This window comes from Mustelus asterias, chromosome 5, assembly GCF_964213995.1.
Source record: "Mustelus asterias chromosome 5, sMusAst1.hap1.1, whole genome shotgun sequence".
NCBI classification, from domain to species: Eukaryota; Metazoa; Chordata; class Chondrichthyes; order Carcharhiniformes; family Triakidae; genus Mustelus; species Mustelus asterias.
The window spans coordinates 31,908,382-31,935,495 of NC_135805.1; the positions used below are offsets into that span (position 1 = coordinate 31,908,382).

Genomic DNA, 27,114 nt, shown 5'->3' on the forward strand with positions numbered 1-27,114 from the left:
ACTTCTCCTTCAATCCTTGCACAACAACCAGCAAAAGAATAAGCAGCGACTTTTTAAACAGAATGTCTCTCACCCCGAGCCAGGAGGTTGGGGGAAATGAGAGCACTCATTAAAGAGAGAGAGTGAGAGTGAGAGAGGCTTTAAAAGGGTCCCGACACTAGGTGTGTAAGGGAGTTAAATGCCGGAATTACAAGCAGTGAGCTGTCTCAATTCTGGACAATAATATGATGTTGTCAATAACTTGGAGAGACACAGAAAGAGGCCTAGTCCCTTATACCTCGCTTTCCCATTTCTCTCCTTGAAGAAAACAAAGAAGGAAATAAAGAAGCAGGAAGGGGAGAGGGTTAGGGTTAGAGTGGATCAGGGAGAGAACACTATGTAAGGGCGAAAGGATCAGCTGGTACCTTCAGTATCGGAAAGTTTCTCAGTGAGAGAGACAACACCCAATCAACATCCACATTTTGGGGATGGCGGAAACCCATCTGGTTGACTTCCATTACAAAGTATGTTTGCCGCTTGCGATTTCACCCTTTGCAAGAAGTTGCGAAGTCCCATGAAGGATAGGACTTCACTGTATCAAAGAATGCTGATTGCAATATATTGTCATATTACCATTTTTCTGTACAATGAAGTCACGGACCTCCTTAGAGCGAGAGAGATTTCCAAAGACCCTGGCAGCCTCCAAGATTGCATCCATATTGTTACACAGCAAAAGCTTCATCAACACTACAGAATAATAAATTAGGGTGTGTTACTGAAAAAAGAATTAAGTTGCAATTTTTATAGAGTAGAATGTGGCTTGTTGACCACACTTTATGAAAATAACCTTAAAACACTGGTGGTGACAATGAAAATTATGCCCACTTTGACATTCAGGAAGTTGATTGTTTAATTTCATTTCAATCTCTGTTTTGACTTTACTAAATCAATTGTCCGTGTTTTGGAAACATGGCTGAAGGGGATATTTTGGAACTGTCAAAATGGTGAACCACCTGGGGGTCAGGAATCTGATTTATTAATTGGCGACCTTGGTCCCAGCTCTTTTCATAAGCCATGGCATTGGCGTCCTACCTCTAGGTTCCCTGACCAACCAGGGGATGCAGGGAGCATGATACATTCATTCTGTCAAAGCAAGGATTTTTCATTAGAAGAACAATGGCATGAGTTACATTGCCTCAACTGGACATGGATTCCAGAGGCTACAGCAACCACAGTAATAGGAAGGAGACCTGGGAAAGCTGCTCCCCAGGTCTTTCACTCCCACTTGAAGATCCTGCTGCAGAATTGGAAGGGCTGCAGTGAAGTGAGCTCTCCCAAATACTGGAGGAAGAAGACAGCCTCTCCAACCAAGCAAGTGTAGATGGAAATGGCCAAGGAAGTGAACAGCAGAAGTGTGGTCCTTACAGCTTGGAGACAACATACCGATGATCCATGAAGGCAGGACAAGTGAATGGAGAGTAATTTCAGGTTCCAAATCTCACACCCGATTTTTCAAGCATTCTCTTGCACAGTAGTCCTCAGAACAACATACCCTGCAGCTCCACTCATTCCTCTCTCCTCAGGCATTTCCCATCCCAATCTGAACAGCCAGTACTAACACTCACCCAGAGCCTATTGCCTTCTCATACCCATGCCTCAGTCACCCATCACCAATGTTGTTCTTCTCTTTTCCTCACACTAGCCATTACAAACACTCACACCTCACTAATTTCTCTTCTTGCAGCAGAGAGCACAACTTGGCTAGGGGCAGAGATCCAAGGAGGTGGGGATGGGGTGGAAAGCGTTAAGCCCTCAGGTTTGATATTCCTGTAAACCTGTCCTGATGTCCAAGATGAAAAGCTTCAATAGTATGTCTGCTTTTTCAACAATACTCATTTTATGACCATTAAAAAGATAGATTGTAAAATTTGAATTATTGTAATTTACTTTTGTGATTTTAATTATTTTACATTTTAATAAATTTGCACATATATGAAGTACGATCCTCTAATTTAGGTCATAATTCTACTTAAATGACCATTCTTGATCCGTCCCATAAGAAATAGGAACAGGAGTAGGACATTTGGCCCCTCGAGGCTACTCCACCATTCAATAGGATCATGGCTTATCCGACATTCCTCATGTCCACTTTCCTGCCTTTTCCCTGTAATCCTTGATTCCCTTACTGATCAAAAATCAACTCAGCTTCAAATATACACAAGGACTCTGCCCTCACAGCTCTCTGTGACAAGGAGTTTCAAAGACTCACAACACTCAGAAGAAATTCCTCCTTATCTCACTCTTAAATTGGCACCCCTTTATTCTGAGACTATGCCCGCTGGTCCTATACTCTCCCATGAGGGGAAACACCCTCTCAGCATTTATCCTGTCAAGTTCCTTAAGAATCCTATAGGTTTCAATGGCTTCACTTCTCATTCTTCTAAATAGCAATGAGCAGAGTCCATTTAACCTTTCCTCATTAAGACAATTGCTCCATACCAGGAATCATCCTAGTGAACCTTCTCTGAACTGCCTCCAATGAACTAATATTTTTCTTTAAATAATGGGACCAAAACTGCTCACTCCAGATGTAGTCTCACCAGTACTTTGTTCAGTTGCAACAAGACTTCCCTACTCTTATACTCCAACCCGCTTGAAATAAGGGCCAACATTCCATTAGCCTTCCTGCTGCACCCTGTGTGCTAGCTTTCTGTGTTTCACGTACAAGTACTCTCAAGTCCCTTTGTGTTGCAGCTTTCTACAGCTTTTCTGAACTTAAATAATACTGATCTTTTGTTCTCCTTCCGAAATGAACAACTTCACATGTTCCCACATTATACGCCATTTGCCAACTTTTTGCCCACTTACTTAACCTATCAATATCTCTTTGTAAACTGTTGTATCCCTCTCACAACTTGCCTTTCCATCTATTTTTGTGTCATCTGCGAATTTAGCTACAGTATAATTGCTTCCTTCCTCCAAGTTATTAATATACATTGTAAACAGTTGCAGTCCCAGCACTGGAACTCCACTGGTTACAGGTCGCCAACCTGAAAAATCCCCCACTCGCTGTTTCCTATCCATTAGCCAAATCTCTGTCAATGCCAATATACTACCTCCAACACCGTGGGCTCTTGTGACTTAACCTTCCGTGAAATACCTTGTTGAACGCCTTCTGCAAGTCCAAGTACAACACATCTGCTGGTTCTCCTCTATCCACTCTGATTAAAACTTCCTTGAAAAAGCCTAATAAATTTGTCAGACATGATTTCTCTTACATGGAGCCATGCTGACTTTGTTTGATTATGATTTTCCAAAAATGCTGCCATTACTTCCTTAATAATTAATTCCAATCCTCCGGTACTTCTCCAGAATCCAAGGATTTTTGGAAAATTACAACCAATGCATCCATATCTTTGTAGCTACTTCTTTTAGGATCCTAGAATGCAAGCCATCTGGGTTAGGGGACGTATCTGCCTTTAGCCCCATTCGTTTGTCTAATACTGCTTCTCTAATGATGGTATTTAATTCCTCCCCCGTTTTCTTTAGTATTAATGGGATGTTTGAAGTATCTCCCGCCATAAAGACCGATGCAAAATTGGGGAGGCGATAGCTTTATGTTATTTTCGCTAGACTATTAAGCCAGAAACTCAGTTACTGTTCTGGGGACCCGGGTTCGAATCCTGCCACGGCAGATGGTGGAATTTGAATTCAATAAGAAATATCTGGAATTAAGAATCTACTGATGACCATGAAACCATTGTCAATTGACAGAAAAACCCATCTGGTTCACTAATGTCCTTTAGGGAAGGAAATCTACCGTCCTTACCTGGTCTGGCCTACATGTGACTCCAAAGCTTCAGCAATGTGGCTGACTCTCAATTGCCTCTGAAATGGTCTAGCAAGTCACTCAGTTAAAGGGCAACTAGGGATGAGCAATAAATACTGGCCAGCCAGTGACGCCCATGTCCCATGAATGAATTTTTAAAAATCTGTTTAACTCTTTTGGTGATCATGTTCAAGGAGCTTTATGGTATTAGATTGTGATATTGATCAAGTCACTTACTTTTGAAAATTATATCTCATTATTCATTGTTAATATTACAGTAATCCTGACATTGCCTGATAAAGTTAGAGGCCATAAAAAGATACTCCAAGGAAAATAAAATTAAAAGCAGCACAGTGCTCACCCAGAAATAAATAAATAGCAGCTGTGGCAAAAGAAATAGGCAATAAAACACAACCTTCTAAAACTGACAGTATGTCAGAGATTAGGAACTTGCTGTACAGGCAACCATAAACATAAATGTATGTTTTACTCTGAGGTAATTGAGTTAGTTAAGTTGCCACAGTAGAATTTATGGCAAAGAAAATAGCATAAGGATTGAAGGGAAATGTAGTTACATGGATAACACGATAGTCATATGGAGGGCAGAAAGCAAAGGTTACACGTATGGTCACAGTGAGGGCAGAAAACAATGGTTGGGATAAAAGTCCTTCAGATCATAGAATCCCTACAGTGCAGAACGAGGCCATTTGGCCCAGCGAGCCTGCACCGACAACAACCCCACCCAGGACCCATCCCCGTAACCTGACGTATTTAGCCTAGTAAGGGGCAATTTAGCATGGCCAATCAACCTAACCCACACATCTTTGGAATGTGGGAGAAAACCGGAGCACCTGGAGGAACCCATGCAGATACAGGGAGAACGTGCAAACTCCACACAGTGACCCGAAGCCAGAATTGAACCCATGTCCCTCGAGCTGTGAGACAGCAGTAACCACTGTGCCAATTAAAGGTGTGGTGAGGTATTCCATAGAGCTTTATGTTAAACCCACTCTTATTTGCTATAAAGGTTAATGAACTAGATAACTGAAAAATAATTTCAATGTTGATTTTTTAAAAAACTCTTAACTCCCAATAGATCAATAGGGGCTTTTTAGCACTATTTTTTTCTATAAACTTTAACATGCCATAATGAAAACCACATCTTTTTGAAGAAATGCCTAAATTAACTGCTTTAAAATGTTTGTGCAGATAATTAATATTTTGATTTCTTTGCGTCTATGAAATGTTATTTAAGAAAATAATAATAAGCATACATTCGGTTATATGCAACTGCCTGGTCCTGACAGCAGAATTCTTCACTTGATAGTAAGACAGGTTGTTGATCGATGCTGCAGCATTCACTATCAGTTCTTCACATTTATCAACTGTTTTGTATTCTAGATCAAAGAAGAAAAAAAGGTCAACACATTTTTGTACACGAATGGAGAATAATTTCAAATCTCACTCTTAGCTCACTTAAAATTCAGATATCTTCAAAATGCATGTTTCACATGTTTTCAAATGTGCTACTAGATAGAGAATAGCTGTTGCAAAAGACTCCAACTCATATAGGGAGGGGTGAGGGAGCCACCTTATGTACAACATTAAGCGCTCATCAGCTAATGAGTTGTAACACTGATAACTGCAGGACTATCGTTCCTGCTGAACCAAGATATGAGAATATTAGCATCTATTTATATCTTATTGAATTTGCATGTCTAACAAGCATTTGCTGTCATTAAATGCTACAGTCAAAATGCGTCACGCATCAAATAAGGTACAACAATGGAACAAAAAACAATAGAATGATACACAAATTTATAACCTCTGAATAATCTATCCAAATGCATTTTAAAATGAACACAGCAATTGGACACCAGAGTTAATGTATTTGTACTTAAGAGTCCTTATTAAACACAATTGGAAAGAATTTGACTTTCATGCAATGTTTCTTGCATCCTCAGAACATCTCACGGCAGTTCACATCCCAAGGAATTATGATGGAAGTTGGGTCATTGTTGTTTTGCAGACAAAATGTGGCAGCCAAAATATGCACAACAAGTTCCCACAAACAACAACAGAAATAATGACCAGCTAATTTGTTTTAATAGTCAGTAAGGAAATTAATACTGGGAAAAATATATTGAACCATCAGCCTATTTCTGGAGTGGGTTTCAGCCTTAATCTCTGATTCAGAGGCTACCGGACTGCCAGGCTGATAGAGATAAAGCAAGGATAACATTAAAGTTAAAAACTTTTGTCAAAAATTTGACCTTTAGGTTCCTTCTGTACTACATCCCCAGCCAACAATGAGGCCAGATGATGTGTTTGAAATAGACAGTTAAGGACATGCTGGTGGTTTTCACTAAATGGCCTATTCCCATTCCAATGTTCTCTTTTAATTAATATTCTGTAATTAAACATATTCAATAATAAACACAGAACTGCCTAACTACCATACATTGGATGCACCTTCTTCATTCAGACTGTAGAGAGTCATAGAGGTTTACAGCATGGAAACAGGCCCTTCGGCCCAACTTGTCCATGCTGCCCTTTTTAAAAAAAAAACCCTAAACTAATCCCAATTGCTCGCATTTGGCCCATATCCCTCTATACCCATCGTACCCGTGTAACTATCTAAATGCTTTTTAAAAGATAAAATTGTACCCGCCTCTACTACTACCTCTGGCAGCTTGTTCCAGACACTCACCACCCTCTGTGTGAAAAAATTGCCCCTCTGGACACTTCTGTATCTCTCCCCTCTCACCTTAAACCTATGCCCTCTAGTTTTAGACTCCCCTACCTTTGGGAAAAGATATTGACTACCTACCTTGTCTATGCCCCTCATTATTTTATAGAGCTCTATAAGGTCACCCCTCAGCCTCCTACGCTCCAGAAAAAAAAGTCCTAGTCTATTCAGCCTCTCCTTATAACTCAATCCATCAAGTCCCGGTAGCATCCTAATAAATCTTTTCTGCACTCTTCCTAGTTTAATAATATCCTTTCTATAATAGGGTGACCAGAATTGCACACAGTATTCCAAGTGTGGCCTTACCAATGTCTTGTACAACTTCAACAAGACGTCCCAACTCCTGTATTCAATGTTCTGACCGATGAAACCAAGCATGCCGAATGTCTTCTTCACCACTCTGTCCACCTGTGACTCCACTTTCAAGGAGCTATGAACATGCACCCCCAGATCTCTTTGTTCTGTAACTCTCCCCAACGCCCTACCATTAACTGAGTAAGTCCTGCCCTGATTCAATCTACCAAAATGCATTACCTCGCATTTGTCTAAATTAAACTCCATCTGCCATTCGTCAGCCCACTGGCCCAATTGATCAAGATCCTGCTGCAATTGGAGATAACCTTCCTCACTGTCCACCATGCCACCAATCTTGGTGTCATCTGCAAACTTACTAACCATGCCCCCTATATTCTCATCCAAATCATTAATATAAATGACAAATATCAGTGGGCCCAGCACTGATCCGAGGCACACCCTTTGTATCCATTTAGATACCTCACCCTGGATCCCGTGAGATTTAACCTTATGCAACAACCTACCATGCGGTACCTTGTCAAAGGCCTTGCTAAAGTCCATGTAGACAACATCAACTGCACTGCCCTCATCTACCTTCTTGGTTACCCCTTCAAAAAACTCAATCAAATTTGTGAGACATGATTTTCCACTCACAAAGCCATGCTGGCTGTCCCTAACCAGTCCTTGAAGATAACAACAAAACAGCACCTTCTTAAGGGCAATTAAGGATAGGCAATAAATATTGGCCTTGCTAGCAACGCATAAGATCATTGGTTCATAAAATATAGGAGGAGAATTAGGCCATTCGGCCCATCGGGTCCGCTCCGCCATTCGACCATGGCTGATATGCTCCTCATCCCCATTTTTCTGTCTTCTCCCCATATCCCTTCAACCCATTACCAATTAAAAATCTGTCCAACTCCTCCTTAACTTTACTCACTGTCTCGTCAACCACCGCACTCTGGAGTAGCGAAATCCACAGATTCACAACTCTGTTTTTAAATTTGCTACTCCTTATCCTAAGACTATGACTTCTTGTCCTAGAATGCCCACCAGCTGAAGCAACTGCTCCATGTCTATTTTATCCATATCTTTTATCATCTTGTATGATCTCCCCTCATTCTTCTAAATTCCAGAGAGTACAGGCCTAAACTGTTCAATCTCTCTTCATACGACAAACCCCTCATCTCTGGAATCAATCTAGTGAACCTCCTCTGAACTGCCTCCAATGTCACTACATCTTTCCTCAAATAAGGGGACCAAAGCTGTGCACAATACTCCAGGTGCGGCCTCCCACATCTAACGAACGGAAAATAAAAATACAAGGACAGACTCTACAGTATTTGTTGCTTTGGGCTAAATTGAAAACTTCTTTGAAGTTTGTCAGCAATATAAAGAAGACATCGCTAATACAAAATGATCCTTATACAAAAACAGCAGCCATAATGATCTTGGTTGGGGTTGATACAGAATTAGTAATAAAATCGTTAAGAAAGCAGAGACATTGCAGTCAAATCTATATAATTAGGTTATAAAAATTAATATAATAGAATATATTCATGGCTACCAAAAGGATTCAGATTATGTCCTATTTACTCAAGAAAGCATTCTTCAATTTTTGGTTGTCACAATTTCGAAATACATTATCATTGTTTACTCTCCGAGTACTAAAAGTTCAAATTTTAATCATACATCATATGTTATTACACAAGAACAAGTTTCACTTCACCAATTGTAGAACATTCTGAAATAAGTCTTACGATGCACAAATTTATTGAAGTAGCGTTTTAAACTGGTTTCAAACACAACTGTAGCCAAACAGTGATTTGTTTAATCATGCATATGTTATGCACCAGACATTAGAACAATGCAAACTAACCTAGTACTTTGATAAGAAGATCCACACAAGTTTGGTTTCCAGACAATGCTGAGCCAACTTCAGTGTTTATGGACAAATTAGCAATCACTCTTATCAACTTTATTAGAATATCTTCCACCTCGGAGAATCTCTGGTTCTTGGTTTCATCCACTTCACTCTTGTTTTGTGTTTTCACTGGGGTTATTTTTCCTTTAACATCTAGTTCATGGTATGTTTGAAAGAGAGTCAGTAAAGTCTCGACACTGTGCTTCTGCTTATAAAGCTCCTCTCTTGCTTTATTGTTCTTTGCAGTCATGTTTCCCAAAATAAAAACGACACGGACTACTAAATCCTAGTGGGAGAAAGACATTATGTAGATGTAGACTCTGAATAGTAAAATTTACTCTATAATACTACTTGTTCAGTTTTACATTCATTCATAACCAATAAGGGGAAAGTGTAACCTATTAAAATCCAGTTTTCATTTTAGGCTCATAAATGAGCATGGATGATAATGGAGGAGACAGTTTATTTTGTCCATCACCAACATGTTGAAATTTGATGAGCTGAGTGGCCCAATTCTGCTCCTAGGTCTTATGGTCTTGAGGATCTTCATTGCGCATTCATTTCATTAGAAGCTAGACTTTATCTTCTCATAGATTTTGGGGAGCATATGTAATAATAACTGGTTCTAACATTCTGCTCCTCTTGAAATGTTTATATTTAATTTGGAAAAAATGAAAAGGGATCTAATTCTGACAGGGTTGGATAAACTGGATGAAGGAATGTTGTTTCCTCTGGCTGGAGGGTCTAGAACAAGAGGTCACAGTCTCAGGATACAGGGCAGGTCATTTAGCACCAAGATGAGGAGAAATTTCTTCACTCAAAGGATGATGAATCTGTGGAATTTTCAACCATAGAAGGCTATGGAGGCCAAGTCACTGAATATATTTATTTAAGAAGGTAATAGATTTCTAGACTCTAAAGGTTTCAAGGGATATGGGGAGAGCACAGGAGTACAGTATTGAGTTGGAGGAGCAGGTTCGAAGGGCTGAATAGCCTTCTCTTGCTCCTATTTACCATGTTTCTAATATCCATCTGAACTGATCGATTGAACCTCTGTTTAACATCTCATCCAGGAGACAACACAGTAGTATTGCCTACCCTAGCTTATTCTTTTACTGGGTATTTGAGGTTGTGATTCAGAGGCAAGGGTACAACCAAAAGGGCGGCACGGTAGCACAGTGGTTAGCACTGCTGCTTCACAGCTCCAGGGTCCCGGGTTCGATTCCCGGCTCGGGTCACTGTCTGTGTGGAGTTTGCACATTCTCCTCGTGTCTGCGTGGGTTTCCTCCGGGTGCTCCGGTTTCCTCCCACAGTCCAAAGATGTGCAGGTTAGGTTGATTGGCCATGCTAAAATTGCCCCTTAGTGTCCTGGGATGCGTAGGTTAGAGGGATTAGTGGGTAAGTATGTGGGGGTAGGGCCTGGGTGGGATTGTGGTTGGTGCAGACTCGATGGGCCGAATGGCCTCCTTCTGCACTGTAGGGCTTCTATGTTTCTATGTTTCTGAATAAAACGTCATTAAAAAACAACTAGCTTAGTGCTATCTCAAGTGAGGTAGGTTATAAAACCACATCATGTGCAAGTTGCTTTTTCTTAATCAAAAGTTAACTAATTATAATCTAATACTACAAAAAGCAATCAGCATTTTGTAAAAAACGCGAAAATATTTTATCACATATTGTAAAACCATTTTCTCTACCATACAACAAAAACTCAATCCTTATGATAACTTTATCATTTCTACTGATGTAATGACATTTGAAATCACAAAAAGTATTACATAAAAATTTAAAAAGCAAATGTGAAAAAAGGCAGATCACAAAAACTACTTTTCTTCATCCAGCTGTTGATATAAAATATGAGAAACATTAGAATTAAAAATTATAGGAAAGCACTGGTTCTAACAATTTAACCATGTCCTGAAGACAGTAGGACAAGTAGGTAAGGTGGTTAAGAAGACATATGAAGTAGTGAGTGCACTTCTGACCACGACACTATAGGAAGGATGTGATCGCACTATAGAGAGTGCAGAGGAGATACACCAGGATGTTGCCTGGGCTGGAGCGTTTCACCTATGAAGACGTTGGCTAGGCTGGGGTTATATTTAAGGTTTATATCAGCATCTTAATATGGAGCCAAGCCAGAAGTAGCATCTTGTCAGTATAGCCCTTAAAAGGATTGTCACAGCAGAAGAACAGGTTGATGCAGTCATGTATTTTTACAGATTCTGCTTTATTATTACATCCCCAGGGAGAACTATACTGATGCCCTTCATATTCATTGTAGACTGCATTACAAGGGCTGATTTGGTGTATAATGCCTGGATACAAATAAGTTTTGTACTTGGAGAATTGTTAATTAAATTAAGATGGTTCAAAAGTATCCTATAAAAAGAGGTTAAAAGGTCCTCACACCAGACTGCCCTACAACATTCTGCAGCTGCTCAATACACAGTGACAGTGAGATGCTGGATGGTCTTTTGGGTGACTGTATGCTCTCTTCAATTTACAATGTCACAACACATCCTTTCTATTTGTAGGCCAAATTGGCTCATACATACTGGAGGATGTCTTGTTAATCTTTTGCAACTGATATTCCTTAAGAAGGCCACGCTTGACATAATCAGCTCAGAGTACATTGGAGGAGTGGAACAAGATAAGCTGAAGGTCTTGCTTACAATGCTTTTCTTGTTATGTCCTTTGCTCCTCATTAGCTCAGCCACTGCAACACAGGCATACACACAAACAAAACAGCTTAACAGACCTTCTTAAAAGCAACATTCTAACATTTATTCTTCTCCTGCTTCTATTGGCATGTCACAAGCAGGTACAGTGCCCTGGGGCTCCTAAGAAGTCAGCACATTACAGCAGGCTGCATCACTCACTACATTTATTACAATACCAGCTCAAGTACATCTACTGGCAGAGGACATGAATAATGAGTATAAGTGTCACTGAGTGAAGTACTAACAGCAACAAGTGGAGGTGGCAGTGCAGCCTGGGGATTTATACCTCATAAAGCCTCTCTATAAAAAAAACTTTCTACAACATCTGGGTAGCAGTAGTGGATTTATATAGAGGAAGGTTTCCCAGCACCAGTTTACTTTGGAACATGTGACGACTCTAGGATCATCTGCAGCATAATTCCCAGTTGCAGTGGTCCGAGGGTCAGTCAGGGTGCCACTCATGAATGTCCAGATAACTTGGTTCAAACTACATGCTAACTTGGCTGAATTCAATGTGTTGAGGGATCAGGTCAAGAGGCACTGAGCTCATTGATGGCCAGAGATCAACTGTCATACTTCGTGTTGGCTGTTTCACTTCCTGATTCCCCAAAACCTGTCCACCATCTACAAAGCTCATGTGAAGACTGTGATGGAATACTTTCCATTTGCCTGGATGAATGCAGCTCCAACAACACTCAAAAGGCTTAACACCATCTAGAACAAAGCAACCCACTTAAATCGCACCCCATCCATCATCTCAAACATTCAATCCCTTCTCAACTGATGCACAGTGGCAGTAGTGAGTGCCATCTACAAGATGCAGTGCAGCAACTTGCCACACTCCTTTGATAGTGCCTTCCAAACCTGTGACCTCACCATCCTAGAAGGACAAGGCGAGCAGATGCATGGGAACACCACTATCTGCAAGTTCCCCTCTAAGGCATTCACCACATTGTGCCTTGAAACCACATCGATGTCCCTTCAATGTTGCTGGATCAAAATCCTGGAACTCCCTCCTTAAAATCACTGCGGGCATGATCTGCACCAGTAGTTCAAGAGGTAACTAACCACCACTTTCGCAAGGGGCGGCACAGTGACACAGTGGTTAGCACTGCTGACTCACAGCACCAGGGACCTGGGTTCAATTCTGGCCTCGGGTCACTGTCTGTGCAGAGTCTGCACATACTCCCCGTGTCTGCGTGGGTTTCCTCCGGGTGCTCTGGTTTCCTCCCACAGTCCAAAGATGTGCAGGTTAGGTTGATTGGCCATGCTAAATTGACCCTAGTGTCAGGGGATTAGTGGGGTAATTATGTGGGGTAACAGGAATAGGGCCTAGGTGGGACTGTAGTCGGTGTAGACTCGATGGGCCAAAAGGCCTCCTTCTGCACTGTAGGGGTTCTATGATTCCATGAATTAGGGGTGGGCAACAAATGGTGGCATAACTAATAATGCCTACATCCAGTGAAAGAATGAAAAAAATACACTGGCCATGCTCAGGTAGTGCTCCCCATCAAGAGCATTGCTGGAGAAGTCATGGGTGCAGTAGCTGTCTCTCTTAACATGGAGCAAGTGACAGATGGTATCCCAGAAAGTGGCAAGGACCATGAAATTGCATATCATTTACAGCACAGATAAAGGCCATTTGGCCCAACTGACCTGTGTCACTGTTCATACTGGAAGAGGATAATGATCATAGAATCCCTACAGTGCAGAGGAGGCCCATTGGGTCTGCATCGACTCTCTGATAGAGCATCTTACCCAGGCCCTTGCCCCGCCCTATCCCTGTATCCCATTGACCATAGCTAATCCATCTAACCTACACATCTTGGGACACTAAGGGACAATTTACTATGGCCAATCCACTTAACCTGCACATCTTTGGAGCGTGGGAGGAAACTGGAGCATCCGGGGGAAACCCGTGCAGACACAGGGAAAATGTGCATACTCCACACAGAAGTCACCCAAGGCCAGAAATGAACCCGGGTCCCTGGAGCTGTGAGGCAGCAGTGCTAACCACTGTGCCACCATGCCAGGTAATAGAACATAGAACAGTACAGCACAGAACAGGCCCTTCGGCCCACGATGTTGTGCCGAGCTTTATCTGAAACCAAGATCAAGCTATCCCACTCCCTATCATCCTGGTGTGCTCCATGTGCCTATCCAATAACCGCTTAAATGTTCCTAAAGTGTCTGACACCACTATCACTGCAGGCAGTCCATTCCACACCCCAACCACTCTCTGCGTAAAGAACCTACCTCTGATATCCTTCCTGTATCTCCCACCACGAACCCTATAGTTATGCCCCCTTGTAATAGCTCCATCCACCCGAGGAGGTAAGGGGTAACCTTATTGATTAAAGATTCTGTTTTAGCACTGGTTAAATAAAAGGATATGGGTAACAGAAAGCAATCAAAGAAGAAACTATAGTTAATCTACTGACTGTCAGACTATGAAGCTGAATCATTTGTTGCACGCTTACCAATCAAATGTGGGAATTCCTGGTTGCAATGTAGCGGCAAGCAGAAGGTTAAATATTTACTCAGGACTGCAAAGTGTATAATGTTTCATGCATTTGTGATTTATATGTAATTTATTTCTTTGATCATCCAGGTTAAAACAGAAGAACACAGTAAAATGGAATAGCAACATCAAGCAGATCAAATGAAAAAATACAGTTTGTCGTTATATAAGGAAAGCCATTGCGTTATATACATAGCAGCCAAAGTCTGTTTCGCAAGCACTTGGGATGTTGAAACTCAGAACTTTCAGTCACAGTAAAACTAACCTGCTTCCTTTGGTGTCTGTTGAGGATAGCCAAAAATAATTGGTAACAGTTGGTGCATTCGGACAGTGCAAGACAACAGTCATTGTACGCTGAAAGTTTACTATAAATAGAAGAAAAATGGAAAGTTATTTGTGTTGTAACCCTGAGTGTTTTTACATGCAGTCAATATATGTCTCTCTGTCCTGCACCATATTAACTTTCAGAGTGAATGTTTCCTGTACATAAAGGCGACTGAAATAGAAACAAAGGGGGTGGAATTTGTCTGGTTTAGTGGCAGGCTTTGTGGTGGGGCGGGGGGAGGTGGCGGAGAATCTAGTGGGAGTCAAAAATTCAGAATTCACCAGCGTAAAATCAAGTTGTAATTCTCCCAATGGCAGGTTAATGGTGGATCGGTCTTGCCACTGGCCTGTGGTGTGAACGCCATTTGCATTTGTTTGTATTTCATGAATTCTCATTAAAACAGCTGCCCACCAGCATTCTACCCGGCATCGCGCCAGCATGAAATTACATTGGTCTAAACCCAATTGTTTGCAATGCTTTGTGTTCAGAAGATACTTCGAGGCGAGTGAAACTCACTGGAGCGACGGAGATTGAGGGGTGACCTGATAGAAGTCTACAAGATTATGAGGGACATGGATAGAGTGGATAGTCAGAAGCTTTTTCTCAGGGTGGAAGAGTCAATTACCAGGGGGCATAAGTTTAAGGTGCGAGGGGCAAGGTTTAAAGGAGATGTAAAAGGCAAGTGTTTTACACAGAGGGTGGTGGGTGCCTGGAACTTGCTGCCGGGGGAAGTAGTGGAAGCAGATACGATAGTGACTTTTAAGGGCCGTCTGGACAAATATATGAATAGGATGGGAATAGAGGGATTTGGTCCCCGGAAGGATAGGGGGTTTCAGTTCAGATGGGCAGCTTGGTCGGTGCAGGCTTGGAGGGCTGAAGGGCCTGTTCGTGTGCTGTAATTTTCTTTGTTCTTTGTCCTTTGAAACAAGCTTTTCTATCATGGTGCTGTGCTGCTCCTGGTGTGCTGTACACCACCCTGCCAGGGCAGGCTGAGTCCTGCCTTCCATTTCCATGCCAAGCTTGTCTTCATGGACAGTACCATGCTGCTGGACCTATGGACCCTCCTGTGACAAAGTCTCAGATCATCACTGTGCCTGGGATTGGGGAGTACAGGGGTCTCCTCCCCCCCCCCCCCCCCCCCCACCCCCCGGTGCCACACACCAGTGACTATCTGGACAGCATTATGCTATGGGATTCATGCAGCCACCACAACAAAGTCCGAAGTTCAACCTGGGATAGAGTGCAAGGGTGAGGCTGGGGGCGGGGAGTCTGATGAAGACAAGTGGAGCAATGTGGCAGGAGGACTGTGGGGGAGGGGTGGTGGTGGAGGGCGAGGGCTTACAATGGCAGGCAGAGGGGCAAGGATGAAGATGATGAACAATACAAGACAGTGGGAAGGCCGGGAGGAGGGAAGCTGGAGGCCAGCGAGGCTGAATGAAATGCTCAGGGGGGCGGGTGTGGTCAAAGGGACAACATTGTTTACTGGAAGGGGAATGGACGAAGACTCCAGGTGTCGCGGGTTGAGGTCTAAGTGGAACATGGGGTCGGGGATGGGTGGTTGAATCAAGGAACAAATTCCTCCTTCAGGTCGCTAGCCTTTTTCCTCTGGGTTACTGACATCCTGCACAGTCTAATGAAGACTGGTGAGCTGGAGGGAGTGGTATGAGTATGCTGGGCTGGTGTTTAAATATAACATCAGGACTTCAAACCTGCCAGGTGAATCGGAGGGAATTTGTCTGTGCATAACTAAGAGATTCCAAGCACAGAATCCAGCACAGGATCCTGCCATCCTGGCCAGTGAGAAAGCTGCCATCGGAGCTGCCTGCCACCACACCTGGTCTCAAAAATGGAGACCGCTGCGCAAAGTCTCTCAGATTTGATTCTGGTAGGGGCACAGAAAGACTTGTACAAACCACCTGGTTTACCAATAAGTCACAGATTTCCTATTGCCTAATTACGTTCCAGCATATGGTTCCATATGCTGTGCTCATAACTTTGAGCTGTTAAACACAATTTTATTAAATGCAAGTGTCAATCGTAACCCCTCCAACAATTACTCTTGCTGTTCCCTTGCCAAAGCTGATTTGTAGTTCTGTGAAATGTCCTTTCCAGTCCTCTTCCTTCCTGATGTTTTACTTGTTATCTGAAAAGATAACTCCTATTTACATATCGCCTTTAATGTGGATGATTTTGGGGCATTAAATGGAGTATCCTGGAGCAGTATTGCCCAACATCTAAAAATTATCAGTTTAACACTGCTCCGTGAAAATAAATCACCAGTTTTCTTTAGAGCATGCTGAGGTACCTCTGTGCCACTGGGTATAACTAATCACTCCATCCATTTTGTCCAGCTTCTGCCCCAAAATCCATCCAGACTTATTACTGCCTCCACAAAGTGATGAGTATCACTTAGTGATGAGTATCACTAAGGTATCCCTGAGGCAAATACTGTCTTGAGGAGGCCATTTTGTTCGCTGCATTTTGATCTGCTTATTGCTTTGGGGACTCTATCAGAAATCTAGCTGTTATTAATCAGCACTGCAAAGGATAAAGTTTGTTGACTGACAATGTGAATTTTCCTATGGGAATTATTCCATTCCGAAGTTATGAAGAGGAGGAAAAGGATGATGTTAGAATAGACACATCTCGGAGTGAGACATCATAGAAAATATTTGCTCTCTACACATTCATACCCATTCAGTAAGGCTTACAAACTAAGAAGGCGTATGGTGTGCTGGCCTTCATCAATCGAGGGATTGAGTTTAGGAGTCAGGAGATAATGATGCAGCTATATAAGACCCTCGTCAGACCCCACTTGGAGTACTGTGCTCAGTTCTGGTCGCCTCATTACAGAAGGGATGTGGAAATTATTGAAAGGGTGCAGAGAAGATTTACAAGGATGTTGCCTGGATTGGTTGGCATGCCTTATGAGGATAGGTTGAGGGAGCTCGGTTTTTTCTCCTTGGAGAGACGAAGGATGAGAGGTGACCTGATAGAGGTATATAAGATGTTGAGAGGCATAGATCGGGTGGATTCTCGGAGGCTTTTTCCCAGGGCTGAAATGGCTGCTACGAGAGGACACAGGTTTAAGGTGCTGGGGAGTAGGTACAGAGGAGATGTCCGGGGTAAGTTTTTCACTCAGAGGGTGGTGGGTGAGTGGAATCAGCTGCCGTCAGTGGTGGTGGAAGCAAACTCGATAGGGTCTTTTAAGAGACTTCTGGATGAGTACATGGGACTTAATAGGATTGAGGGTTATAGGTAAGCCTATATATAAGCCTAGGTAGGTAGGGACATGACCGGCGCAACTAGTCGGCCGAAGGGCCTGTTTGTGCTATATTTTTTCTATGTTCTATGTCTTGTTTAAACATTTCAGAATGTCAGCACTTCAGAAGCCCGTGATTCTTCCCAGAGGCTATTGGGCAAATAATTCAGCTACTAGCTGAAGACTGACAACGCATTTCTGACAAGAGAGTCAAAGTCACCACAGCCTTGAATAACTTTTCAACTGGACCCTTTCAGGCAGCATTTGTCACAAGTAAAGCAGTACTCATTGGTGCATCAAGAATGTAATTGATAGAATCATAGAATCCTTCAGTGCAGAAGGAGGCCATTCGGCCCATCGAGTCTGCACCGACCACAAACCCACCCAAGCCCCATCCCCACAACCCCTCGCACTTACCCTAGCTAGTCCCTCCGACTAGTATGGCCAATCCACCTAACCTGCACATTTTTGGACTGTGGGCAAACCAGAGCACCCGGAGGAAACCCACGCAAACATGGGAAGAATGTTCAAACTCCACACAGACAATGACCCAAGTCGGGAATCGAACCCAGGTCCCTGGCGCTGTGAGGCAGCAGTGCTAACCACTGTGCCACTGTGCTTCATTCAGGAGGGCTGCACAATTCATCTACTCCCTAAAGGGGGAAGAGAAATAAAAAACCAGGGGCAATGAAGTTTTAGACTAGAAAGGTACCCACAGTCCCATATGACAAGTCCCGTAGCTTTATCAGGAGGATAATCTTTCATTCCACTAAGGTGCAGCTAGTGTGTGATGTTAATCACTTTATCCTACATGTGAATGTCTGAAATGCAGGAGGCCGTCATGATGTTATTATCCATCGTATCAGACCTCATGATTTGGAGCACTGTTAGGTGAACAAATCTTTGCTTATCGTTTCACAGACAGAAAGGAACAACAGATATAATGAGGCCCAATCAAGTATAAAAGTCAAAGAGCTACTATTCTTAGCACAGTGTAAAATCAAGTATTTTAAGTAATGCTACGGTTGCCTGGATAGCTGCTGGGTGAGGCATTATGATGTAGCCCAGAAAGCACCTCCAGAATAATTGCTGTTTTCTGCAGACTACATAATGTTAAAATGAAGAAAGGTTTGCTGGCCCCAGAGTTAAAGGTGATGATTGGGAAGGAGCAGAGCACTTTCATTCCCACAACGGGAGCAGAAAAGAAAAGACATGGACACAGCTTGTAACCCAGTGATTCCAAATAAAGTCAGTTAACACTTGCTTGCTCTTCCCTGACTAAAATTCCTTGCTGCCAAAGACTTCTGCTTTAAAGGCAATACACTACATTTCTCCTGTCATCATTCAAGGTCCAAAAATTGAAAGCCTGTGCAGAATGTGTTCAAGCTCTGTTTTCTTACCCCAAAGGTTGACAGAAAGTCCATTCACCTCATGCATAACTGCTAATTAAACTATACCTATCCCTTATGCCAGCTACTTTTTTGGTCAAGATCCTAATTTCCTACTTCTATTTGGTGCACCACGAGTATAATTTTTTTTTCATTTATTCATAGATAGTGATCATAGCTGGAAAGGCCAACATTTATTTCCCATCCCTACATCCCAGAGTATTTAAGGAAGCGGCTTTAGAAATAGCGGATGCATTGGTGATCATCTTCCAGGATTCTATAGACTCTGGAACAGTCCCTGCTGATTGGAGGGTAGCTAATGTCACTCCAATATTCAAAAAGGGAGGTAGAGAGGAAACGGAATTATAAACCAATAAACCTCACATCGGTAGTGGGGAAAACTCTTGAATCCTTTATCAAGGACTTCATAGCGGAGCATTTAGAAACTCGTGGCAGGATCAGACAGAATCAGCATGGATTTATGACGGGGAAATCATGCTTGACAAATCTGTTGGAATTCTTTGAAGATGTAGAGTAGAGAAGATGTAAATGTAGAGTTGACAAGGGGGAGCCAGTCGATGTGGTATATTTGGACTTTCAGGAAGCATTTGACAAAGTCCCGCATAAGAGATTATCGTGCAAGATTAAAGCACATGGGATTGGGGGAAGTGTATTGAGATGGATAGAAAACTGGTTGGCAGCGAGGAAACGAAGGGTGGGAATTAATGGGTGCTTTTCAAATTGGCAGGCAGTAACTAATGGGTGCCACAGGGATCGGTGCTGGGACCCCAGCTATTCACAATGTATTTTAATGATTTGAATGAGGGAACAAAATGTAACATCTCAAAGTTTGCAAATGATACCAAGTTGGGGGGAGGGTGAACTGTGACGAGGATGCAGAGATCCTTCAGCATGATCTGGACAGGTTGGGTGAGTGGGCAAATTAATGGTAGATGCAGTATTATTTGGATAAATGTGAGGTTATTCACTTTGGAAGCAAAAACAAGAAGGCAGGTTACTACCTGAATGGCTGTAAATTGGGAGAGGGGAGTGTGCAGCAGGACCTGGGTATCCTTGTGCACCAGTCACTGAAGGTAAGCATGCAGGTGCAGCAGTTGGTAAAGAAGGCAAATGGTATGTTGGCCTTCATTGCGAGAGGTTGAGTGCAGCAGCAGGGATGTGTTGTTACAATTATACAGGCCTTAGTGAGGCCACACTTAGAATATTGTGTGCAGTTTTGGTCTCCTTTTCTGAGGAAGGATGTTCTTTCTCTTGAGGGAGAGCAGCGAAGGTTTACCAGGCTGAATCCGGGGATGGCGGGACTGATGTATGAGGAGAGATTGACTAGGTGAGGATTGTTTTCGCTGGAGTTCAGATGTTTTCGCTGGAGTTCAGATGAATGTGGGGGGGTGGGGGTGTTGTGTGTGTGTGTGGATCTCATAGAGACTTATAAAATTCTAACAGGACTAGACAGGGTAGATGCAGGAAGAATGTTCCCACTGGTGGGGGAGTCCAGAACCAGAGGTCACAGTCTGAGGATTCAAGGCAGACCATTTAGGGCAGAGGGGACCTGGCAACCCTTAACTGCAAGCAGTGCCAACAGGAAGGAAGTTAGCATATAAAAACTGTGCCTGGCAGATATAAAGGAGAGCTGGAGGCAGAAGGTGATTAGCGCACTGATGCAGGAATTCTTGGAGGGATTGTGCAAGTGGGCTAAATAAGTCTACAACCCGAAATGCTGTGTGAATAGCTCAGAAATGCTAAAGAGCTGAGTGTTTTGCCAGAAGTGTCCATACCATGAACCAAGGTGTTAGTGATTGGTCAGTTGAAAAGGAAAACTGGAGAGCTACATCATCAGGATTCTCATGATCTGAGGAGGAGAGGGTATTTGGAAGTGTGTCTTATTGATGACAATGATACCTGTGAAGTATGGGGGTGAAAACTGTTTGTTGTTGGATAGGACTTCTGACCTACCCTGTAATAAATAAAGAGTATATTGTGAAACTATGTAATATCATACATGCTGAACGAGAATGCTTGTGGTTGTTTATTGTATCGACTATTTAAAGTGAAATCTATCTTTTTAATTGAGGTACCATGAGTGTGTGAGAGAGAGAGAGTGTGTGAGAGAGCGTGTTAGTGTGAGAGAGAGTGTGTGTGAGAGAGAGTGTTAGTGTGAGAGAGTTTGGTTCTGGTTTGTGTTTAAAAAAAAGTTACAAAATGTGGTATCTTTTTGGCAATTTCTTCATGTGTGTATCATTCAGTAAATTAGGTTATACTAATTTACAGTTTCCTACGGGATAATAACACTTGATAATATAGTTGATAACACCTTCCATCACTTTGCTAACTATCAAGAGCAGATTGTTTGGGCAATAGTTGGGTGGATTGAATTAGTCCTGCTTTTTGTGGACAGGACATAGCTAACCAATTTTCCACATTGTCAGGTAGATAGATACTAGTGTTGTAGGTGTGCTAGGGGCGCAGCTAGTTCTGGAGCACTAGTCTTCAGTAGTACAGTTAGGATGTTGTCAGGGCCCATTGTCTTTGCTGTATCCAGTGCATTCAGTTATTTCTGATATTACACTTGAGTGAATCGAATCCATTGAAGACTGGCACCTGTGATGGTGGGGACTTCAGGACAAGGCCAAGATGAATCATCCACTAGGCACTTCTGAGTGAAGATTGTTGCAAATGCTTCAGCCTTGTTTTTTACATTGATGTATTGAGGATGAGGATGTAGAGTCTCTTCTTGTGGTCTCTTATTAAATTAACCACTACCAATCATGACTGGATGTGGCAGGACTGCAGAATGATAGCTGCCTGGGAAGGGTACCCAGGAACGTAAAGAGATCTGAGGTGATGTATTAGTGAAACAACTATCTCAGAAGAGTCAGCTTCTTGGGAGTGCCAAGGATGTCTGAAGTTCCCTCAGTAAGCGACATTGGAGAGAGTCCAAGGAGAAATGGTGACATTTGTGATCACTCTTTGAAGACCACCAGTACAGGACAATAGCTCAGATGGCCTAGAGGTGGGGATGTGATCGGCGCAACTTGTGGGCCGAAGGGCCTGTTTGTGCTGTGGCTTTCTATGTTCTATGTTCTATGTGTTACTGATCAGTTACATCAGAGACTGACTAGTCCCTATTGAGCTAGGAAAGCCTTGTGGAAGTGTTCATTGCAGCTAATGAAGCAGTGATCCCTGCTACTCTAGTGCTTCAGAAATCTCCTGGGTATCATTGACTCTAAGGTGCGCTGTATGTCACAGGAAACTCTCTACAATATATAAACTCACACTACCTTACCGTCATCTCAATCATCTCACACTGCCTGTAACAAGATTAATGATCCCTAATCATCTCTCTTTGCAAACTATTAAACATCTAATTCAATGAGGAAGAAAAACTCAATCACATGAGAAATAGCAAAAGCAAAAATGCATACACAACACCAATTCATTGCAGAACACCAATGACTCATACACCGTATGACTTCAGCTGATTTATTTTCATTACTTTCCAACTCACAGCTCGTGTAAGGACAGCAGAATAATGGGGAAGTATTTTTGCAGCATTTTTATTAGCAAGGCAGACCATCTTCTTAAAATAGAAGTGTCCCTTCTTAAGGTTACTTATTGGGCATAAGAAACTCAGGAAAGTTATTGAAACAATATAATTTTCTTTTTATATTTTAACTGCAATGTAGGGTAGTAATAGTATAATATAATGAGTTAACTAAGGACCTATACACAAGTCAACGGGTAGTGTACTTGTTAAACACCGCATCTGGTTCAGCTCTTCTATTCAGATTGATCTTTGAAATGGCTCATGTAATCTTTCTGACTGGCTAGAGCAGTTATCATAGCTTCTTTTTATATAAGAGGTTGAAATGTAATCAAGTTGATAGTCTCCGAGAACTTATTGTCCCTATTTAATTTTAACTCAGTTGAATTAACATATGAGGAGCATTTGAGGACTCTGGGTCTGAACTTGATGGAGTTCAAAAGGCTGAGGAGGGGATCGCATTGAAACTTACAGAATACTGAAAGGCCCGGATAGAGTGGATGTAGGGAAGATTAGTTGGAGAGACTAGGATCCGAGGGCACAGCCTCAGAATAAAGGGATGACCCTTTAGAACCAAGATGAAGAGGATATTTTTCAGCCAGAGGGCGGTGAATGTGTGGAATACATTGTCACAGAAGGCTGTGGAGGCCACATCATTGAGTTTATTTAAGACAGAGATAGATAGGAGATCAAAGGTGATGGGGAAAAGGCAGGAGAATGAGGTTGAGAAACGTGTCAGCCACGATTGAATGGTGGAGCAGACTCGGTGGGCCGAATATCTGAATTCTGCTCCTATATCTTATGGTCTTAACTATATATTTATTTGCTTTTCTTATAGATCATGAAAATGTACTGTAAAATAACAAGAAAATATTTATCTTGACAGACTAAAAATAGCTGAAGCAGATTAAAGTACGCTTAAACTCAGAAGAGAAAGAGAAACACCAATATCAGTTTCAATGAGTCATTTGCATGTGCATAAAGTAGAATAGAGGAAAGTTTCACATGTCAGGGGAGGAATAATTGCAGATCTACCGTCAGCTTCCAATACCATTCTGCAGCTGCCCGAGAAGAAATAAATGCAAATCACAGTACTATAACCCCCAATTACAAAGAGCATTCAATTTAAAGTCTGTCACTCCATATTTAAAGGATATAAATGTGTCTACTAACAATGATTAATACTGTAATAAACACAGAAAATGCTGCAAATACCCAGATCAGTCAGCATCTATGGAGAGAAACATAGTTAACATTTTGTCAAGTCAGCGACCTGAAACATTGCTTAGAAATTGGACAGGCATGTAATTTGGGCACAGGGGCTGCAATTACCTGTCCGCACTCATTAAGATTGCGGCGGGCAACATGCAAATTTGGTGTGCCAACCTCATTGAATGGTGGTAGCATTAGACCAAGTAGGTCCCACACTATTGTCTTCTGCTAAATGCTACCTTGGGAGGAGAGAAGGGGATGAGGCAGGGGGAGACATTGTCTATAATCCATGTTGATTGGCCATGCTACATTGATCCTTAAACCACTATCAGATCAGCCATGATCTTATTGAATGGCGGGGCAGGCTCGAGGGGCTAGATGGCCTACTCCTGCTGCTATTTCTTATGTTCTTATGTTAAGGCTGTGAAGAGTCAACCACATTGCTGTGCATCTGGAGTCACATGTAGGCCAGACTTGGAATGAACGGCAGATTTCCTTCCTTAAAGAACATTGTTTTGTTTTACGATTTTCTGCTTTCAGACACCCAAGAATTGCTGCCTACACACCTCCAGAATCTAAGGGAGGAGAAGAGAGAGCAACAGCACGATACTGAGAAAGAGGCCGCATTACTTGATCTGAAACTTGCAGCCTCCAGCTCAGATTTTGGCATTGAATGTACACTGGAGGCTAGTTGGAATCAGCACGTTGTGAGTCACCAGGCATGAGTGAGTCACAGCCAGATTAAAAAGTAAAGGATGGTCTGTTTGACAGCTTTTCAGGGTGAGATCGCAAACAAGTTATTCCACAGAAGACTTAGAGGACATCAATGGGGCAGTATGCAGGAAAGCACTCACGGGCATGAACAATGAGATGCTGGGTGCTTTGGCTGGCTGGAAGGACAATAGTTTGTCATCATCAAGTAACATGGATGAATCCGGCTCCAACCCTCTCCGTAGCCGCTGCTCATCTCCCTGTCATCCTGCAGATGCAGAGGAACTAGCACTGCTGTCTCCCTACCTGTGGCTGTCTTTATATACAAGCCATCTATTCCAACAAGGATACCACAAATCAAGGAGATCCGACCTAAAGAAGCACTCTAGAGTATTTCACTTTGCAATCGAAAAAGTTGTCAAAAATTACTGTACCTCCAATTTGGGTGTATAGTACTTTTAGGAAAGCTGGTGGAGAGCTCACCTTGCAAGAGTGATGAAGGCCAATGTACACAAGACATTGTCTACATTTGGAATCCTGGCATCACACCTGGTTGTGTGACCTCAGGATAGCGTCAACTCAAAGCCTTCCAGCAGATACAAGGGATGCAATTCTGATACAACGCTGCAAGAGCTGTGCAGAGAGCAGCTAGTGGCACATCATGCTCCCGAGATGCAGTGGTAGGCCATCGTAGTGCCACATGACTGAATTCCTAGCCTGTTAAGTCTGTCTTTTCTCTCCACAGATGCTGTAAGGCCTGTAGATTATTTCTAGTATTTTCTGTTTTGATTTCAGATTTCCCGTATCCATGTTATTTTGCTTTTCTACCAAAACATTCAAAATTGTGTGGACATGAATTTAAATAAAGCAGATGATTTTGGTGTTTGTGCCTCAAATCTTTTTTGAGTTCTTTTGAACGCCTAAAAAAAAGTGCATTTTCTAATCTAGACACTTTGTTCTAATTCGCTGGATTATATAAGCACAGTTCTATAAAGTTTAAAGCAAAATGGAATTCAATTCCGAGCTAATTTGTCAATCAAATTATTTGAAGGTTCTAACAATTGTCATGAATGTTTTTACCCTTTTACCTGAATATTCTGGCTACGTTAGTACAGATGTCTTTATCATTAATGTGCTGTTCCAGTACAACACAGAGTTCCAATAGCGCTCCAGTGCTTAGGAATCTGGACCAGGACTGAGGCAGGTCTGCCAAGTTTCTCAGAGTAGCAGTGACCTTCCAGTGAGAAAATAACAAATCATTCAAAAACTTGCGATTGTTCACAAAACTTAAGAAACTCTAAGAAGATTGTTTTAAAAAAAGTTACATTGTAGCTGGTAACATTTTAATGACACATTTTGTTGGACTAGTGAAAGGAAACTTATGCTAATTAGCACTTTAAAATGTACTAAAAATCTGTAATAGCATATATTTTATCTTATTATTACATTTTGATCAATACACTGTCCTGCTTATATTTGATTCCGTATTGATCTATCAAAATAAAGAGTCTCATAATGGTTTAGCAGAGCGACAGTAATCATACTGTATAATTGTCATATTTATTCTCTGACAGCATTTAATAGAATTATGGACATCTTTAAAGGCAGCTTCGTTAAGACTGAAAAAAACCTGGCACCAGAAACTAAAGAGTGGTTTCCCTAACTGCATGCTGTTGCAATTCCCCTTACTCTCAGTTACAACTACCCGACAACAATCTGACTTCATTTTAAATAACGCAGTTTACTAAACTCCTCATCTCAACATGCAGAAATGGAATTACTTTATTGACACGCTGATCACTCAGCTTTTAGTGTCAACAAAAATCATGGCTTTTTGAATATCCCACTTCTATACAAAAAGATGGAGTTTAAAATCTAACCTTAATCAAATTGAGCTGGGCTGTTGTCTCAGTGAGGCTGCCAGGTGGATTTTTCCCATATCTGTGGGAGACAGATTTCAGAACATGTCCTTTCTGCTGCCAGATGTTCACAGAAACAGTGTACATCATGAATGCTGCAACCTAGACCATCTGAACCTTCTACTTGTCAATGTAAATAATCAAAAAAGAAAATCGACCAAAGCTTAGTTATGGAAGCAGGTTGGTTGCTTAGAAGCAGCCCACATCCATATTTAACAAGATGTGAATAACACTCAGACTTGGGTTGATAAGTGGCAAGTAACACCTGCAGCACACAAATGCCAGACAATAGCCATTTCCAAACAGAAAGTCAATCTAACCATTTCCCATAACACTCAACATTATTGCCATCACTGAGTCCCTTACTATGAACATTCTGGGTTATTGGTATTTACGAGAAAATTAACTGGACCAGCCAGAAATTCTGTGGCTACAAGTATAAACTAGAGGCTGGGAATTCTGCGACGAGGAACTCGCCTCTTGACTCCCCAAAGCCTGTCCACCATTTACAGGCCACCAGTCAGGATTGTAATAGAATATTCTCCACTTGCCTGGATGAGTGTAACTCCAACAACATTCAAGAAATTCAACACAATCCAGGACAAACGCACTCCACCACCTTGAGCATTCACTTCCTCCATTACTGATGCACAGTGACAGCAGTGCGCAGCATCTACAAGATGCACTGTAGCAACTCACCAAGACTCCTTCGACAG

The 27,114-nt window shown here is 42.1% G+C and overlaps 1 protein-coding gene across 2 annotated transcripts in view; it reads right to left on the bottom strand.

Moving 5' to 3' along the window:
* Positions 1-27,114, bottom strand: part of armc2 (armadillo repeat containing 2) — a 132,632-nt gene that overhangs the window by 19,806 nt on the left and 85,712 nt on the right. For both annotated transcript variants that reach the window (XM_078212370.1, XM_078212369.1), the window contains 5 exons: positions 25,568-25,713; positions 14,285-14,384; positions 8,731-9,061; positions 5,083-5,205; positions 613-726 (listed from right to left, as the gene is read on the bottom strand). In XM_078212370.1, coding sequence (XP_078068496.1) covers positions 613-726; positions 5,083-5,205; positions 8,731-9,061; positions 14,285-14,384; positions 25,568-25,713 — 814 coding nt within the window. The remainder of the gene's footprint in view (positions 1-612; positions 727-5,082; positions 5,206-8,730; positions 9,062-14,284; positions 14,385-25,567; positions 25,714-27,114) is intronic.